The 18,256-nt window shown below is 32.9% G+C and overlaps 2 protein-coding genes across 2 annotated transcripts; both read right to left on the bottom strand.

The window, feature by feature from the left end:
• Positions 1-4,453: 4,453 nt before the first annotated feature.
• On the bottom strand, positions 4,454-6,952 carry LOC131606263 (putative pentatricopeptide repeat-containing protein At3g01580). The gene is made up of 2 exons (XM_058878515.1): positions 6,908-6,952; positions 4,454-6,816 (listed from the first exon to the last, which is right to left on the bottom strand). The coding sequence occupies exon 2, from the start codon at positions 6,772-6,774 to the stop codon at positions 4,651-4,653; it is 2,124 nt and encodes a 707-aa protein (XP_058734498.1). The 5' UTR covers positions 6,775-6,816; positions 6,908-6,952; the 3' UTR covers positions 4,454-4,650.
• A 4,250-nt stretch (positions 6,953-11,202) lies between these two features.
• Positions 11,203-14,217, bottom strand: LOC131601324 (PHD finger protein ALFIN-LIKE 1-like). The gene is made up of 5 exons (XM_058873107.1): positions 13,978-14,217; positions 13,843-13,875; positions 13,001-13,223; positions 12,249-12,372; positions 11,203-11,707 (listed from the first exon to the last, which is right to left on the bottom strand). The coding sequence occupies exons 1-5, from the start codon at positions 14,066-14,068 to the stop codon at positions 11,453-11,455; spliced, it is 726 nt and encodes a 241-aa protein (XP_058729090.1). The 5' UTR covers positions 14,069-14,217; the 3' UTR covers positions 11,203-11,452.
• Between the last annotated feature and the right edge of the window lie 4,039 nt (positions 14,218-18,256).

Below are 18,256 nucleotides of genomic sequence, written 5' to 3' on the forward strand. Positions count from 1 at the left end.
GATGAATTAAGGGAGTTATAGTAATATATTTGTAAAGGTCTATAAAAAGAAAGGCACAAGATCAGTTTTCATTCCGCGTCAGTTTCAGAATACATCGCCTAAGCTTAACCCTCATGTAGTAGGTGGTTCGTCTTGAGAGGAAACATGGATGATAATATGTACCAATTTGACCTGATTTATAAGTAAAAAAAATATAAGTTTTACGCTTATTAAGAATGATGGTTAATTGCATTTAATTTTTTATTTATGTAAAAGAGATAATACAATTACTAATAAATCCTTAAATTTGTTGACTTTTGCTTATATTTAAGGCCAAAAATTTAATATTTTTGCTTATTCTATGTTAAGAGTCTTTCAAATAAAAGCATTGAATGTACTTAGATTTGTTGGCTTTTGCTTATATTTAAGGTCAAAAATTTTAGAAGACTTTTAACATGTTTGGGTTGACTTTTGAAAGACCCATAATCAGTTCTAAAGGTGTAGAATTGATTCTAGATGATTTTGAGATGTTTGTTTTATCAAATGTAAAAAAAATTGAAATCTTGGTATCTGATCTTGCGACCGACTAATCCAAGAGGACCAATCCCACCGTCCACTAGCAGGGGTCCCGTTTAAAGCCAGAGCAAAGCTCTTTATGGACTGGCCCAACACAAGAGTTGTTAACACATAGCTGGATTCAAACTCAAGACCTTGAGAGGATTATTCCTCCAAAATTGATTCTACTTAAAGTTGGAATTTGTAGCTTCTATCTTTTGAATTGATTTTGGATAATTTATATACTAAAATTTATTGTTAAACTCACTTTTACATAAATGTATCCAAACATAAATCAATTCTACTAAACTCAATTCTATTAAAATCAATTCTACCAAACTCAATTCTGCTAGAATCAATTTTGTACACAGTCAATCCAAACACACCATTTTGCTTATAAATAAGACCGGAGAGAGTCCATTGCATGTAACTGCATGTGCAAAAAGCTCTGGTCACGATTTCCTAAGAAGTAGGTAGTCAGAGTGGAACGGTTACTATTTTCCAACGGTCGTCAAATCCATGCACATAAACCTTTATAAATACCTCAACTCTAGGGGTGAGGAGGATCATTTTGAATACATATAACACTCAAAAGATACAAAGCTTCTCACCTCACGTAAGCTTGCTATTTCCACACCGAATGAATGGAAATTAACACACAATAACAAACCAAGACATATTGAATATAAAATTCCCCAAATTTGTTGGAACCTTTGAGGATCAACAACAAATATATGACGATAAATAGAACATATAAAGGCATAAGAGAACACTGATATTTTAACGTGGAAAATCTCTCAATCTGAGAGAAAAAATCATGAGTCGTCCAGACCAAAAATAGCTCCACTATATTCAAATAAGGGTACAAGAGACTCTTAAAGTGATTCACAAACTAATGCTAACAACCGCAAATCGCAAAGTAAACTAGCTTACAAATAAGACTCAAGAAGCTGAAAAACTATCCAAATTTGCAGCTTCAGTGCAAAGCCGATATCTCTTATCTCATATCTAATTTTGAAGATCCGAACGGTTAAAAGTAGATATAGGTGTTACAAACCTGCCCTCTAAATTTGAGCTTGATCTTACGGTTAATAAATTCGGAATCACTGATTTAGAAAGACTGCTTGTAGAAAAACAGAAATATGTTTCTCTCCTCTTTTCTCTCTTTTGAAGTCTTCTTTTATCTCTATCTCTCATCACCCTAAATTGATCCTCTCCACTTAAATAAGTGAGATAAATGGGATAATCATATTTGGACCTTTCTCCATATAGGAAATGATCTTAAACCCAACAAATCTCCTCTCACAACTGTGTGGATAAAATCGCTAAACCGACGATATCACAACAAGCTTTTAAGTTACCTCTTGGTAGTATTTTAGTCATCATATCATAATCATTATCATTTGTATGAACTTTAGGTAACTCCAACAACTTAGCGTCCAAAATATCATGTATCTAATGATATCTCACATCAATGTGTTTGGACCTATTATGAGAAGTTGGATTCTTACCAAGATGAATAATGCATTGGCTATCAACAAATAACACATATTTTTCTTGAACAAAACCAAGCTCCAACAAAAATTTCTTCAATCATAGTAACTCTACACATGCTTCGGTAATTGCAATGAACTCACTGTCTGTAGTAGACAGTTCTAAACACTTTTGCAATCTAGAATGTCAAGTTACAACTCCCTCCTGCAAATTTAATCATGTATCCTAAAGTGAAATTTCTAGAATCAGTTTCTATAGCCATATCAGAGTCAGAGTGCCCCACTAGAATAGGCTCATCTTCTCCAAAAGTAAAGTCGAGTACATGTAGTACCACGAAGATACCTTAAAATATATTTTACAACATTTCAATACTCTCTACCTATATTTGACAAAAATCTACTTATTGTACCAACAACATGTTCTATATTTGGTCTTTTACACACTATTGCATACATCAAACTACCTACAGCAAACACGTAAGGAACACATTTCATATCAAATGTTTCATCTTCACTTGAAAGACTTTGATTAGAATTCAATTTCAAATGAGTAGTAAGAGGAGTGCTTACCGCCTTAGAACTTTGATTTTGAATCATTGCAATACTCTTTCGATGTAATGTTCTTGTAACATCTAAAGTTTCTTAACCTTTTGTCACTTGTGATTCTAATGCCTAGAATCTGTTTAGTTGCTCCCATGTCTTTCATGGCAAATGACTCTCTTAACTCCTTCTTTAACCTAGAAATATGTTTTCCTATAATAAGTATATCATCAACATATAACAACAGGATAATGAAGTAACCGTTAGGAAATTTTCTAAAAACATTTGTATGTGTTTCGATCAAAAAATCAAAATAAATCGAGACTTATTTGAAATGTCATGAAAATTTGTAGATTCTTTTTATGTGTTATGATATAAGTCCCTGCAAAATAATAGCTTAAAACTCAAGTGTATACCAATGTTTTGCTTGTTTTTTGTTTCATAGAAAATTTGCTTGTACAAAATTCATATTTAATTCTTCTAAAGTAAAGAAATTTTAATTATTATGAGAGAGATCCTTATAATGTGATAAACTTTCTTGTAAAAAATCATGAAATAAAATGAAGTCTAGGTCATAAGAATGATGTGTTTGAATTAACTATGAATTAGCCGAAGATTAGCTACGGTTTATGGGTTTCTATGTGATGTTCATGTTAGCGAAGGATTTAGCGACGGAATATCTGTCGCTATAAATCAAATTAATATAAAATATAAAATGGGGACAAAATGCCACGTGAAATCCATGTCAACATCTTTGTCACGCCTAGGCATGGCAACTGGGCGGGTCAGGGATGCTTTTTACCTCTCCCAAATTCAAATCCGAATCTCCAATCAATCTTCGTTCCCCGCCCGAAACCCAAACGGGGATGGAGAATTAAAATTCAAACCCGTCTCAAACGGCTTCGGGTATCCCCGCCCCGCCCCGAAAATTATTCCAATCAATTTTTTTTAATAAATATTTATTTTTCAAAAATCAAATTACATTCTAATTAATAAAATAAAACAATCTCAAAAAATTTCATACATACATTTCAAATATTTTAAATAATAAATGCAAATCAAGTTATCAAAACATCAATCACATATTTAATAATATAAAATTAAGAAAAATAAATAATAATGTACATAATGAAATAAACGGGGTGGGTACTAGTGTCCTCATTACCCGACCCGTCCCCATATTGTATAATCCAATAAAAACTCGAACTCAGTCAAAACGGATTTTTTCCGTCAACTTCAGGACAGTTTGGGTGGGTAACCGCAGGTATGGCTTTTATTGCCATGACTAATCACGCCGACATTGCCACATATCAGTGCCTCATTAAATCTATTAACGGACGTTAGCGGAAGAGATCAAAAGTGTAGATTGAAAATTTTAGAGAGATTAAAATTTAAAATTAATATATTTAACCCTTAATTTTTTGTTTGAATAATTTGATTTTCTATGATTATTATTGTACTCTAAATTAAATCTATTGATTTTTTTAGTATAATCTGCTTCCCAAACTTTTTTAAAGAGATTTAACACTTTATATATTAAAGATTGGATTCGAATCCAACAACTCTCATCAAAGTACTTTTAGTATATTTTTAAAAGACTTACTATTTAATCTAAATTTTTTATATTTCCAAAAGACTTACTATTTAATCTAAATTTTTTATATTTCCAATAATCTAATTTATTATTTTACTAGGGCAACATAGACAATCGACTAGTTGTTTTAGTTGAAATTTATTATGTTAAATATAATCAATACTTTTTATTTTAATAAGCATAATTCAGTTTATATTTGGAGGAGGTATTTTATAAAAGTATTTCGGTAAAGTATTATTCTGTGAAATAAGTCTATGAAATCAATTACTCTGAGACAATACAAGTTATTCATCATAAATAATTTTGGTACATTACAATACAATGATGTGTATTAATCAAAACCTCTTAATTTATTTACAACTAAACTACAAAAGTAATGATTTTGAGAACCAAAACAAAAAGTATCAGAAAATGGCATATTCCAAAATCTTTTCTCAATCTGACTACATTTATGCCATTCAAATGGAACAGCTTACACATTCCAAGAACTCATAGCATTTCCTCTATATGTAATTGAGGATCATAACACTCTTCTCTCATTTTAGCATGTAATTTTCTCAGAATTTCATAAATCTGGTCATATTCATCATGAAATCTATCACTTGCTACGAAACTTCGAACCTCGTTCTTTAACTCCACCATGCTTCGACCAATAATCTTCTTCAACCGATTCTCTTTTACCAAACTCCTAAGTTTTGTAGCATTATGCCAATTTTCGTCAACACAATAAATATTTGACAGGAGAATATAATACCCTGCATGATTAGGGTCTAAGGCGAAAAGATTCTTAGCTGCAACTTCCCCCATCTTTATATTTTGATGTATGCGACATGCGCCGAGTAAGGTTCCCCATATATCAGGCCCAGCTTGCATTGGCATGTTGTTAATTACGTCCAAAGCCGTATCCAACTCTCCCGTTCGACCAAGAAGATCAACCATTATAGCGTAATGCTCTGAGTTTGGTACCAATTGATACTTGCTAATCATGATATCAAACAATTTTATCCCTTCTTTAATCAAACCTGAATGACTGCAAGCAGATAGAATTGAGATAAAAGTTACATTATTCGGCTTAGTATCAGAATGATTAGTCATCTGATAAAATAATTTCAAAGCCTCTTCTCCTTGACCATGAAATCCATAAGCTGCGATTATTGAGCTCCAAGTTACAACATCTTTATATGCCATTCCTTTGAAAACCTTGTTAGCATCTTCTATGCTACTACATTTTGCATATAGCTCTATAAGTGATGCTCCAATAAATTGATTACTTTGAAACGCGTTTTTAATTGTGAAAGCATGAAGACATACAGCTTGTTGAAGAATCCCCAGTTCTGAAACAGCAGTAAGAATCTTAACAAGAGCAATAGCATCGGGTCGAGTTCCGCTAGATAACATGTCACGGAAAACCCCCATTGACTCGTGCACCATTCCGATGTCAGCGTAGCCACTAAATAAAACAGCCCAAGCAATTACATCCTTCTTAGGCATTCTATTGAAAAGATCAACGGCTTTTTCTGGTGTAAAGCACTTCATGTACATGTCGATCAAAGCTGTAGAGACAGTCATTTCCATTTCAAAACCATATTTCACAGCCAGTTCATGAATCTTCATACCTTCTTCCAAATTCGAAGTGTAGGCACAAGCTCGCAATGCACTAACCACAGTAACCCAGTTGGGTTTAATTCTCTTATCCAACATTTCATTAAAAATATCTAATGCATTAGTTTCTTCTCCATTATCAGTGTAACATGCAACCATCGAGCTCCAAGATATAACATCCTTATCAGGCATTTCCTTAAACAAATTCGCTGCACTCTTGACAGAACCAGTTTTTCCATACAAATTAAGCAGCGAATTAGCCAAACACAGCTTAGTGTCTAACCCCTTCCTTTTAACAAAGCCATGAACACTTCTTCCAAGCTTAAAATCAGATAACCGAGCACACGCAGAAGCAACACTAACAAGTGTCACCGGATCAGGACTCACTTTCTCCAAAACAACCATTCGGGAGAAAAAATCCAGCGCAAGCTCCGAACTACCACTCTGCTCATAACCACTAACAATAGACGTCCATAAAACAACATCCGGTTTCGGATACTCCATAAAAACTTTCACAGCATCATTCATTTGACCACATTTACAATACAAATCAATCAACGCCGACCCAACAAACATGTCCCCCTCTATCCTCACCTTCTTAAGAAACCCATGAATCATCTCACCCAATAAAACATTCCGCAAACCCGCACACGATTTCAACGCAATAGACACCGAGTAACTATCGGGTCTTTGAGTTTGACTACCCTCAATTAACATAGAACTAACATAATTCATTCGACGGAATAAAGCCAACGTCTCTACCCATTCTCCCTCATGACAATAGCTTCTAAGCAAAGCATTCCATAGATAAACAGTTTTGTGAGGCGTTTCTTCAAACAGCTTATGTGCATGGTGAATTGATGAGTATCTAGCATACAGAACATTGAGCTTGGTGACAATGAAACTATCATGAACAAGACCCACTTTGAAACATTGTGAATGCAACTGTGAAATTGATAAATTACTGCAACAAGTTTCCAATAACTTGACTAAAAAATTCCACCTTTCCATAAGGTATTCATCTTAGTTATTCAGTGGCTGTAGCATCATGTCCTGTTGAGAAAATCATGAAAGTAATAAGTTCATCAGCATTTGATAGAAGAAAATGATAAGGAAGATTGTTGAAATGAGAATAAGAAAATACTTGTTTCTTGGTAGAGTTACTATTCTCCATTTGATAGAAGAGAATTACAAAAATTTCTTTGTTTAAAATATCATTGAAAAATATTATTTCTCTTTTATGATATAACTAAATAACTAAATGTTGAAAAATTATGTAAAAGTAATTAAAAAATAGGAAAAATTTTCAAGTAGTTATTTTTCTTGATACTTAATCATATTTTGGACAAAATATTTTAATGGTAAATTGGAGATCAATAAGATAACAATAAATCAACTGTGTTTCTTCTTCGAAGATTTCTTCTATGTTTGAAAAAAGGAGAGTGTAGTACATGCAAACACTTTGGTATCTAAATTAGTAAATGAATAAGGCAATGGATAATGTTTTTAGGTTTTTAAGATTTCTTTACTAAATTTTATTCTTTGAGTCTAATTTGAGGCTAAAGCTGGGGAAGATCGAACATGGCCTTTGTTGTTACTAGGTCATTCATACCATTATCCAATATCCTAATGTGGTGATATTATTATTTTTACCTCGGCCCGGGTAGGAATAGTTGCCCCATAAGTCTAGCTTAGAAATATGGGGTTTTGGCTTGTAATGCTCTTGTAGATAGGGTTTACCAAATGGGTGACGACTTTGGTGAAAATTCATTCATCTTCAACCTATATCTTCTCTTTAGTTTTTGGTATTCTAATGTCTTTCTAGCAAGAAATCATGTGAATCCTCGATGTATGTCTTCTCAGTTGTCTGCCACGTGTTAGTATATAGCTAGTAGTGTGATAGTCTATTGTTAGACCTCTTATGATAATTTTTTGGGAACGTCATCGTTATTATCATTCTGATGACACCTTTGATGAAGTATTAATTGTTTATTGCTTGACATTTTGTGTTTTACTTACTTAGTTTCTGTTTTTTTGGGTTTTGTCTTTCTGTTTTCCTTCTTATGTGAGTATAATTACTTTTAGCGGTTACGCTTTCCACTTTTCTTCCTTTGTTATTTTCTATTTTTGCTAGAAGTGATCACGTTTTCTCTTGAAGTCGTCTCTTTTCTTCTGTAACTACTTTATGCTTATAAGTCTTTCTTCCTTTTTTTTATGAGAGTCTTTCTTTCTTCTTAGTTCATCATATTTACTAGGTTTATTATCGGCGGTGTGAAACTACATTTAGCTCAATTATTATCTAGCTTTTAAAAAAATGGTGAGTGATTAGAATTGCTTCCTTCATTTTCTATGTGTCTAGATACAATGATTTAGGTCATCAAACACCCTCCTTAAAACATATTCTTGATGAGGGCAAGTGCAACTCTTATTTTGCGGTAGAGTCATTATTCTCCATTTCTTTCTCTAATTCTTTGTTGCAACTATCCGTATGAATATGATGAATGAAAGAAAAGTACGTGTATTAATAGTCTTTTTACAAAAAATTATTTATTTAAAGTATCTTTAAAAATATATAAATTATTTTTCTCTTTTATAATATAACTAAATATTTAAAAAATAGGTAAAATTAATTGAAAAATAGGAAAATTTTGTAAGTAATTGTTTTTCTTGATACTTTACCGTCTCTGGGCCAAAATATTTTAATTGTAAGTTGGAGACTGATAAGATGACAATGTTTTATGATGTTTTGTCTTCCAAGATTTCTTATAGGTTTGAACAAATGGAAGGGATGATACATGCAAACACTCAAATGCCTAAGTTAGTAAATGAATAAGATAATGAATAATATTTTTAACTTTTCAAGAATGTGTACTTTGATTTGGTCTCTGTCGCCCTTTATATTGAATATCTTCTAGGATTTATGGAGACAAATGATCTTTTTCCCCTCTTAAGTGGACATGTGGAAATATAATTTGTTAAGTCATTTGACAACCCTCCGACAATCATCTACTTGAATCAGGTGCTTTTCTAGGTCAAATCCATGTTTGCTCTCCAACACCTAGAATCTTATTTTGGATGATAGACACAAGGTTGATATTTAATCTTCTAAGATCACTACCCTAATGTCATGTCATCGTAGATATCTTGTTTTACTAGACTTTATGCTTTAGGTTAAACTTTGAAGCTAAGGCGGGGAAAGACCGATCATGATTTTTGTTGCTATTGGGCCATTCATACCCTAACCTAATATGCTAATGTTTTGATATTCTTTTTACCTATGCCCATGTAGGAATAGTTGACCCTTAAGTTTGACTCAAAAGAATCAGGTTTTGGGCTTATGATGCTATAGTGGATAGGTTTACCAAATGGGTGACGACTTTGATGAAAATTCATTCATCATCAACTTATATTTTGGCTTTAATCTTTTGGTACGCTAATGTCTTTCTGATAAGAAATGACGTGATTCCTTGATGTATGTCTTCTAAGTTATTTTTCATGTGTCACTATATAGCTAGTAGTGTGATGGCCTATTGTTAGGCTTCTTATGATGAGTTTTTTGTGAACGCCATCATTATTATCATTCTTACGACACCTTTGATGATGCATTAATATGTTTATTGTTTGACGTTCGGCCCTTTACTTAGTTTCTATTTTGTGGGGTTTTGTCTTTATGTTTTCCTTCTTATGTGAGTATAAATACTTTCAATGGTTACGCTTTTCACTTTGTCTACTTTGCTATTTTCTACTTTCGGTAGAAGTGTTCTCGTATAGAATATTGGTCTCTACATTTGATGTCACTGCACAACTACTAACTAAGTTGGCTTAACGAAACTTTGAAGGTAAACTTTTTAAGGTTGAATATAACACTATTTTCTCGCCCGTGAAAATTTTCCCATGAGATAATCCTTTTCTAATGATCTAACTCTCAATTAGGGTGTAAGCGAATCAGAAAAAATATGAAGAAAAAAATTATTCGATCCAAAACTGAACCAAACTAATGAAAATCAAGAAGGTTTGATTCAATTCTCAATTTTAATTTTTAAAACCACTAAATCGATAAATTGAGTCGGTGACTATATAGTTACCCGTTTTTGTATTTGATAATGAACTTATTTTATAATGCAATGAAATCATGTCATCACTTTTTATGGATTAAATACAATTTCTAAAATGTTTGAAAAATAGAGTATGAAATAGATGAAATACATTGTATAAAATGTATTATTTGAAAAAATAATAACATAAAAAACAATGAAAATATGATAATGAATAATACATGTAAATACAATGTTTAAAAAAAAAATGGTAAACCAATCAACCGAGTTGTACTAAATCAATTAGTTTGCTTTGGTTCTATTTTTCAAAAACACTAAAAACCGAACCAAAAAATTCACATATTTTTTATAATAAAAAATCTATTCAAACCGAATCGATGACACCCCAATTTCCGATTAGCAATATGAAAGTTACTCTTGTTGGGGACTACAAAAAGTGACCATTCATATTCCTATGTTGGAAGTGGAACCAAATGAAGAAAAATAATTAGAGGACTGTCTATTTCTTTCTCAATCAATATTTTCCTTCGCTTTAAGATGGTCCAAACAAAACGCTTAAAAGCCGTGACTACAAACAAATATATCAACATTTGATCTAAAACATGTTGTTAGCAAGTGAACAATATTATAGATACATGAAAATCAACTATTGGACTATATAAAGATGACATCTTCCATGTCTTGTGCTTGATTCAGATACTCTGGACAAAGAGACTAGACTACACGTTATCATTGTTCTTAGACAAATTATATGTCAAATCACTTTTAAATTATTGTTATTTGAATATCAATGATAACTTACTAGTGACCCTTCATTTCTTGTAATATCACAACCATTTTTTTTTATTTGAGCTTACTAACTATTACTACTACACTAATGTGTTTTGCATTGTTTGAGTAAGAACATGAATCAAATTGAAGAGCAAAAGTAGTACTACGCATCAACAACGAGTCTTCACTCAAAAAAATAACTCTTAAAAGAGAACTTAAACAAAAGAATATGATGAGAATCAACATGAAAGCATATAATAAAAAAGGAGCTTTCTAAAAATAACGAGATGGTTAACTTGCTACAACAATAATCACAGAAAAATTAACATGGTTAGGTTAATGCAATGAAAAATGAAATGGAGCTTTGCAAGATCACTCAGTTTTCAATTTCAACAGACACGATGCAAATTCGCAAAGAATGCAGGAAACAATGAAGAACCTGATGGATATATTATAATTTCAAGTGAACCAACCTGCAAAGAGAGTGCACCAGCCATTGCTACAACATTACAATATCAATAAGAATCTGATCCCAATAACTAGCAGCATATGGAGGCAAATGAAAAATAAAAATCAACTATAAAAATTATACGAAAATATATGCAACAAATCGTAAATTAAAATCTACTACTTAAATCTTTCAATCGATAATTATAACCTTGGATTTTTCCCAACACCTCAATAAGAGGAGCCAAATTTGTAACACAAACTGTTGATCCATGAAATTAACTATAATATCTGAAATTTTACCCACTAGTCATATATAAACTATACCATTAAATGAATTTCTACAGGAGACTTGGCAATATTACGGTATCTGTCAGCACCAACAAAGCAATATTATTCACTTCACATGTTGTCTTTTAGGGCCTGCCCCTCTTCATGCTGCATGATGGGCATTTGTATTGCTTTATGCTCTCAGCTTTTGCAGGAGTAATCTTCACGCACTTCCCATGGTACCACCTCTCGCATATATCACAGCCAATCCAAAATTCATCTGCATTGTAGTTTCCACCGCAGCTCCCGCAAAGGGTTTCACTGTGCTCGTCTTCTTCCTCCTCATAACCTTGATCATCTGCCAACTTTGGGATGCTTTTGACTTGCCCATCACTTGATCTCTACAGATAAATGAACAAACAAGTATCAAATAGCAGCATCATGACAGATTTCGCACCTATAAAAAAAGCTTTAATTTATAGTCATACAGTATTGATATAAATGGCGTAATAACATGAAATAAACACCATGATCGAAGTGTTTCTGAAATACAGGCCAAGTATACTCTGCTTGCAATTTTCATGATCATTTGCATAAGCAAAAAGAAAAGTAATGTGAGTTGAACAGTGTGAGTGATGCATTATGAACAGTTTAAAAAACCACATCTGGTTTAGTGTTTTGACTGTACTCAAAGCAACTTCAAAATGTTAACCAAGTATCCAAACGACTACTACAAATAAACAAGTCAAACATTTGGGTATAGTTTCTGTGTTTGATTTAGCAGATAAACACCAAAAAAATAAGAGAATAGTTAAATAACTTTAAAAGATATGATGTGATGATATTGAATTTCAATTTTCATTACAAACTTTAAGAACGTACAAGCATTACTACGGTAGCTCTGAGTATTTAACAACCTTACACAAAGACAATTACACTAACCTTGGTGCTGCCCCGAGATTTGCTTCCACTGTCTACAGTGGGCTTGTTGTCCTTTACTGGCTTCCTGTCAGTTACAACTTCAAAAACAGTTGGAAGCTCATTGATCATGCTAAATAAACGTTTCCTGCCATGAATCAGTGGAACCATTAATAGAAAGAGGGAGCCATAAACCCATTATAAACCAGTCGAGGGAAAACACTAAATAAATAAGCCCATTAGAATGGGAAAGTTATAAGGGAGAAACTGAAAGACCAGAGCAACAGTAACACATTCTACCATACAAATGATAAATCAAACTCAGTTGCAGATATTTGCCCTCAACAATCTTCAAAGCTTGTAATTCCCTTCCGAACACAACGTGGTAAGGAGGGAGGAAGTGTTAATGGGGAGAGATAGAACACATAAGTTATTCAACATAATTGTTCAATTCTAAACTAAAGCTAAGAGTTACATTAGAGTCACTTTTCACAAAACCTCAAGTTAATTATCACGTTCCCTGAATTGAAAGTTATGGATGATAAATAAGAAATGGTCTTAACCCATTCAAAGAACATATATATAATATAAACTTATCCAGAATCACCGTCACAACAGATGACAACGATGATATTGATGCAACTCAGCAACTACTACAAACTGCAAGTCTTGGTTTTCAACATTTAGCAGTGTTTCAGCACGTGAATTGCATATAATGAGCCAAAACCAACTTAAGTTAATATAAACACATACTTATACCCTGTAGATAGTAATACCTTTCATTGCGGTTAAGACGAGCTCCAAGATAAAAAGCCACAGAAAGCAACCACGAATCACTGTGCACAGCAACAAGAGAAAGCCAGTCCCTACGATTCATTCCATCCCTCGCAAAATTGATTCCAAGAGCTGGCTCCGGAAGCTCAGGTGGAACCTCCTCTGCTGGAAGAGTCACTTCCCATGATTCATTTGAATGTCCATACAGGCACAAGTTATCCTTATCTTTAACCAAAAAACACATAGATAAACTTCAAATCAGCAAAACAACAGATTCATAATTATCATTAATAAAACAATAATAACTACCAGAATTTCCAGCATTAATTTAACTCAACTAATTCCACCCAAATCAAAATCCATACACTGGATCTGCTAAAATACCTCGGAAAAAAAGTCTGTCAATGTCAAGGTCTAAAACCGAAAGTTATGATTACTTTTAATTTATTCAATTTTAAAATTATTACTGGTATCGACAGTATCGACATGTCAGTGTCGTGTTTCCGGTGTCAACACTTCATAGCTCTGAATTTATTTATTTTACTAACTGATAAACTGTTTTATAGTTGAACCAGTTGATGTGTGTGAATTCGTGCCCAAATAAATAAATATATAAAATATATAAACTAACAAACAAACAAATAGTAAAAAAAACACATGGGACATGTTAAACTTTGACTTTTTTTTTCTTCAAATTCTCCAAAAATAAAAAGCTTTAACTCTCAGAACTCTAATAACAAGTTAACAACTTCACAATTCACACAGAAAAAATCAAATTCAACAATAATTACAAAAAAAAATAGAAAAATAAAATAAAATTTCAGATCTTCAACTTCCCGTTTACCTGGATCACAGAGAGTGTAGAATTCATCAACATCTGAAAAATAAAAACAAAAACAAAAAATAAATGAGTTTAAGTTAGTTGAAAATTCGAAATAGTGAAGAAAAAAAAAACGGAATTGAAAAATTGAATGAATACCTTGAGTTAAAGCACGAACGATACCGTCTCGACGAGCACTGAAATCCTTGAAGATCTCTTCAACGGAGCGAGGACTTGACGCCATTTCCATAAAACCTAATTTGAGATCTACGCGATTTGGTTCAGTTTCGAGAAAGTTCCGGAGAGTGAGATCGACGGTGAGGATGAATTTGAGGTTAGACCATGGGAGAGGATCGATCGCAATGAAGATGCATGTGATGAGAGAGAGAGAGAGAGAGAGAGAGAGAGAGAGAGAGAGAGAGAGAGAGACTAAGGTTGGAAAATTATAGAAAATAAAAATAGGTGGGTAGTTATAGCAATAGTGTGTACAGTAATTTCCTATTTCCTATTTAGGGTTTATTTTAGGGTGATTAGGGTTAATCTTTGATCTTAGTCGTTGGATTAATCTTAAGGTTGAAATTAATTTTAATTGTTGACTGAATTTTGAGTTATTGAATTAATTTAACGGTTGGATTGGTTTGGTGTTGATCTGGATGGTTGAGAGATTAGTTTTGATCGTTGGGTTAATTTTGAAGGTTGATATATGGTTGGATTGGTCGCGTGTTGATGTTGAGAAGTTTGAGATTAATTTTGATCGTTGGATTAATTCTAAAATTGGAATGTGATTGAAACGCCTGCGTATGAATCTTGATCGCGTGTTGATGTTGGCAAGTTAGAGATTAACTTTGATTGTTGGATTAATTCTAAAATTGGGTATGTGATTGAAATGTTTGCGTATGAATCTTGATGGTTAAGAGATTGATTTCGATTTTTATATTAGTTTGACAATGCGTATAAGGTTGGAACAATTGTGTGTGTTGACGTTGAGGAGTTAAAGATTAATTTTGATGGTTGGATTAAATTTAATATTGATACGTGATTGAACGTTTGCATATTAATCTTAATGTTTAAGATATTGATTTTGATCTTTAGATTAATTTGATAATTTGTATAAGGTTGGAACAGTTGTGTGTGTTGACGTTGATAAGTTAAAGATTAATTTTGATCGTTGGATTGATTTTAAGATTAATACGTGATTGAAACGTTTGCATATGAATCTTAATAGTTAAGAGGTAATTTAATTGTTAGATTAGTTCGACAATTGGTATAAGGTTGGAATAGACACGTGTGTAATTTTTTAGACATTATAATATTAATTTAATCTTCAGATTCATTCATTAATTACAATGTGATTTAGAAGACCACGTAAAATATATATTGTAGGGTTTGTGTGTCTTTATAGGCCATAGATATATATGTAGTAAAAAATAATTTATTTTAAATTACTATTGCATATTATTTTTGATAAAGATGTGCATTGTGTTTATTTATTAAAATTATATTTAGTTCTTTTAATATGCTTTAATAAAAATCAACATTTAATAAAAGAAATTAAATATAGAAATTTTGTTCTGTTAGGGTTTGGCTATCAATCTTTTTCCGTTAGGGTTTGTTCCGGCAAACCACGCAAATCAATCTAAAGAGGATGACTTGAAGGATCGTAGTACCAATACAATCAAAGAAGGTGGTGCAACCTTTTCTGCTGCATCAACCATGCCTTTGGTATATGATGAATTAGGATACGACCATGCCAATGAAAATAAAAATATGATGTTTAATACCTACAAGAATGTGGTTACTGGAGAACAGTTGAATGAAGCAAAAGATCAGTCGCGTCACACTCCAATAGAAGAAGACCAGAATAAAGGCAATGACAACAATGTGGAACTAAAGATTTAAGAAAAGAAGTTTGGTGAGTATGATTGCCCATAATTCATTCTCTTAGAAATAGAGAAAAAAATAATCTTGATTCCATTGAGATAAAGTGTTGTAGTTAAAATGATGGACATGAGAATCGGGTACAAAGTAATCAAGAACAGGATTCAACAAATGTGGGCGAGAAGGTGAGTTCTCAACATAGTGGATTTAGGACAAGAGTATTATCTTGTCACCTTTACAATTGAAGAAGACCAGTATACAACATTAATAGAAGGCATATGGATGATATATAAAGTCCAAACTTTTTCCCCTGAAGTGATGTTATTGAACAAATTATTATCTATGAGGGGATCTTTGAATTACCAATTGTGTATTATGATGATAAATTGCTTAATTATATTGGAGATCATTGGTCAGACTGTCAAAGTGGACAAAAGCACACTCACAAGGAGAAGAGGTAAATACCAAGACTGTGCATTCAATTTGATATGACAAAACCTCTATAGGCGATGTTTTTTATCAAGGGAAGATACTATAAGGTGGAGTATGAAGGACTACACCTTCTATGTCTTACTTGTGGTAGAGTTGGACATAGCACATAGGGGTGTAAAAGTAGACTAGAAGTGGCGATGATAAGGAATGATGCATTAGAAACCAAAGGAGATACATTTGTATGTGTTAAGCCAAATTATATTTCTGAAACTGCAGAACCTTGGAATGTAGTGTAAAAGAAAAGAATGACACGTAAAAACAAAATAGTTGATGAAATCAAAACAGTCAATGGTAGAGCCACGTCCAAGAGTGATGGATCCCCGATGATGAGAGGAACAATCAATGCACTAAAGCAAGTTATGTGATCGTGTTTCATTGCTTTTGATACGGAAAATGTTGGTATCATTATTGAGGGGCAAGATTTTTTTTTTCATAAGCAAATCTTATATTAAGAATAGGAGTACTAGGGATACTCCAACCCTTACAAAGATGACAAAAGGATCAAAAAGAAACCAGCCTCATAGAATATTTTCAAATACACAAAGAAGGATTTTGGATCCATTCATAAATATTGCAATTGATTCTATTCTTAGAAGCTATGGCTAACCACCACCATGAATACCTTAAGATTGAATGGTATACTTGTTCCATATCCAAGACAGCCCAATTGAACAAAATGTCATTCCTATGCTTCCATATGCACCAGCAAGTTGTAAGCCAGATTGTTGCCCCTCTCTTTCTTCCTATCCTTCCTTTAAGTGCTTCCTCACTGCTTAACAAATGTTCCCAGCAGACCTCCTCATTTGGTCTTTGTATGTCCGGCCAAACAAACACTTTCCTCCATAGCCATTCAATTTTAACACATTGCAATATCACATGATTTATATCTTCTACCTGCACTTGACAAAATACACACAATGACTCATTCAATTGGTGAATTATATGCCTCTTCATTAATTGCTTCCGAGTAGGCAGTCTGTCCCTAATCATTCTCCTGTAAAAAATCTTCAGTTTAGATGGTGCATAAGCCCTCCAAATATTGTTCAAGCCCTCTATCCTTCCTGCAGCCATCTCTTTCGTTCTTCTCTGCGCATTCATTATATCGTAGCATGATCTCACAGTGTAACACTTGTGACTTTCATAAGGCCAAACAAAAAAATCTGGATTGTTGACCGTCGGACTAATACCTATCAGGCGTGGCGTACGAGTCTAGGCGTGGAAAATTTTTCTAAATTTAAATAAACCACTACAATCTAAACACGTGAGGGATAAAGATAGAAATCACAAAAATAAGAAGAAAAAAATAAAAAATAATGTTGCATCTTTGATTATTGGATCACGTGGCATAATGAAAGAGAAAAATAAAAGAGGCACTCATGGAACTAACACGAACAACCTGGAGAAGCTAGAATTCCTTGTCCAAGGATTTTAGTGAAGCGTTGCTATGGTGATGATAGCAATTTGTGATGTGCTCCGGTTTCAAGAGGGAATCAATCATATGATGGAGATCATGGAGGGAAATGAACCAGGTTCATAATTGGTACCACATACATTTGAGCAATGTCGCTGCATTAGCATTCTATATGACATTGCATACGTTGGATTGATGTTATATGATGTGGTGATTAATGGTGATTACTATGTGATTATGTGTGAACTATTAATGATAAATGAAGATGTGAGTATATGTTGTATTGATGTTATTGATTTGTATACTATAATTGTTGAAGTTTACTTTTCTCTTATGTTGTTTATGATTGATTATTATTACTCACCCCTTCTGTTTGAATGTTTCCTCCATGTGGGTAACATGTAGATACTCAGGAGTAGAGACCAAGGAAGTAAGTGGAAGCTAACTATTGGAGCTTGTTTCAGTTTATTGTTTTAAGTAGTAGGGATTCTACTATGATTCATGTTACACTGGGTTGGGGTTAACGCTTGTCTCTTTTGATTTCTTTTGTTGAGTATTTTGCAATATTTGCTATTAATTTCATAGTGATACTCTAAGATGTTAAATTGAGTGTTGACGACCCTTATCTTTTGTTGATGTTATGAATGTTAGAGTTTA

The sequence above is a fragment of the Vicia villosa genome, linkage group LG5 (assembly GCF_029867415.1).
Source record: "Vicia villosa cultivar HV-30 ecotype Madison, WI linkage group LG5, Vvil1.0, whole genome shotgun sequence".
NCBI lineage: Eukaryota > Viridiplantae > Streptophyta > Magnoliopsida > Fabales > Fabaceae > Vicia > Vicia villosa.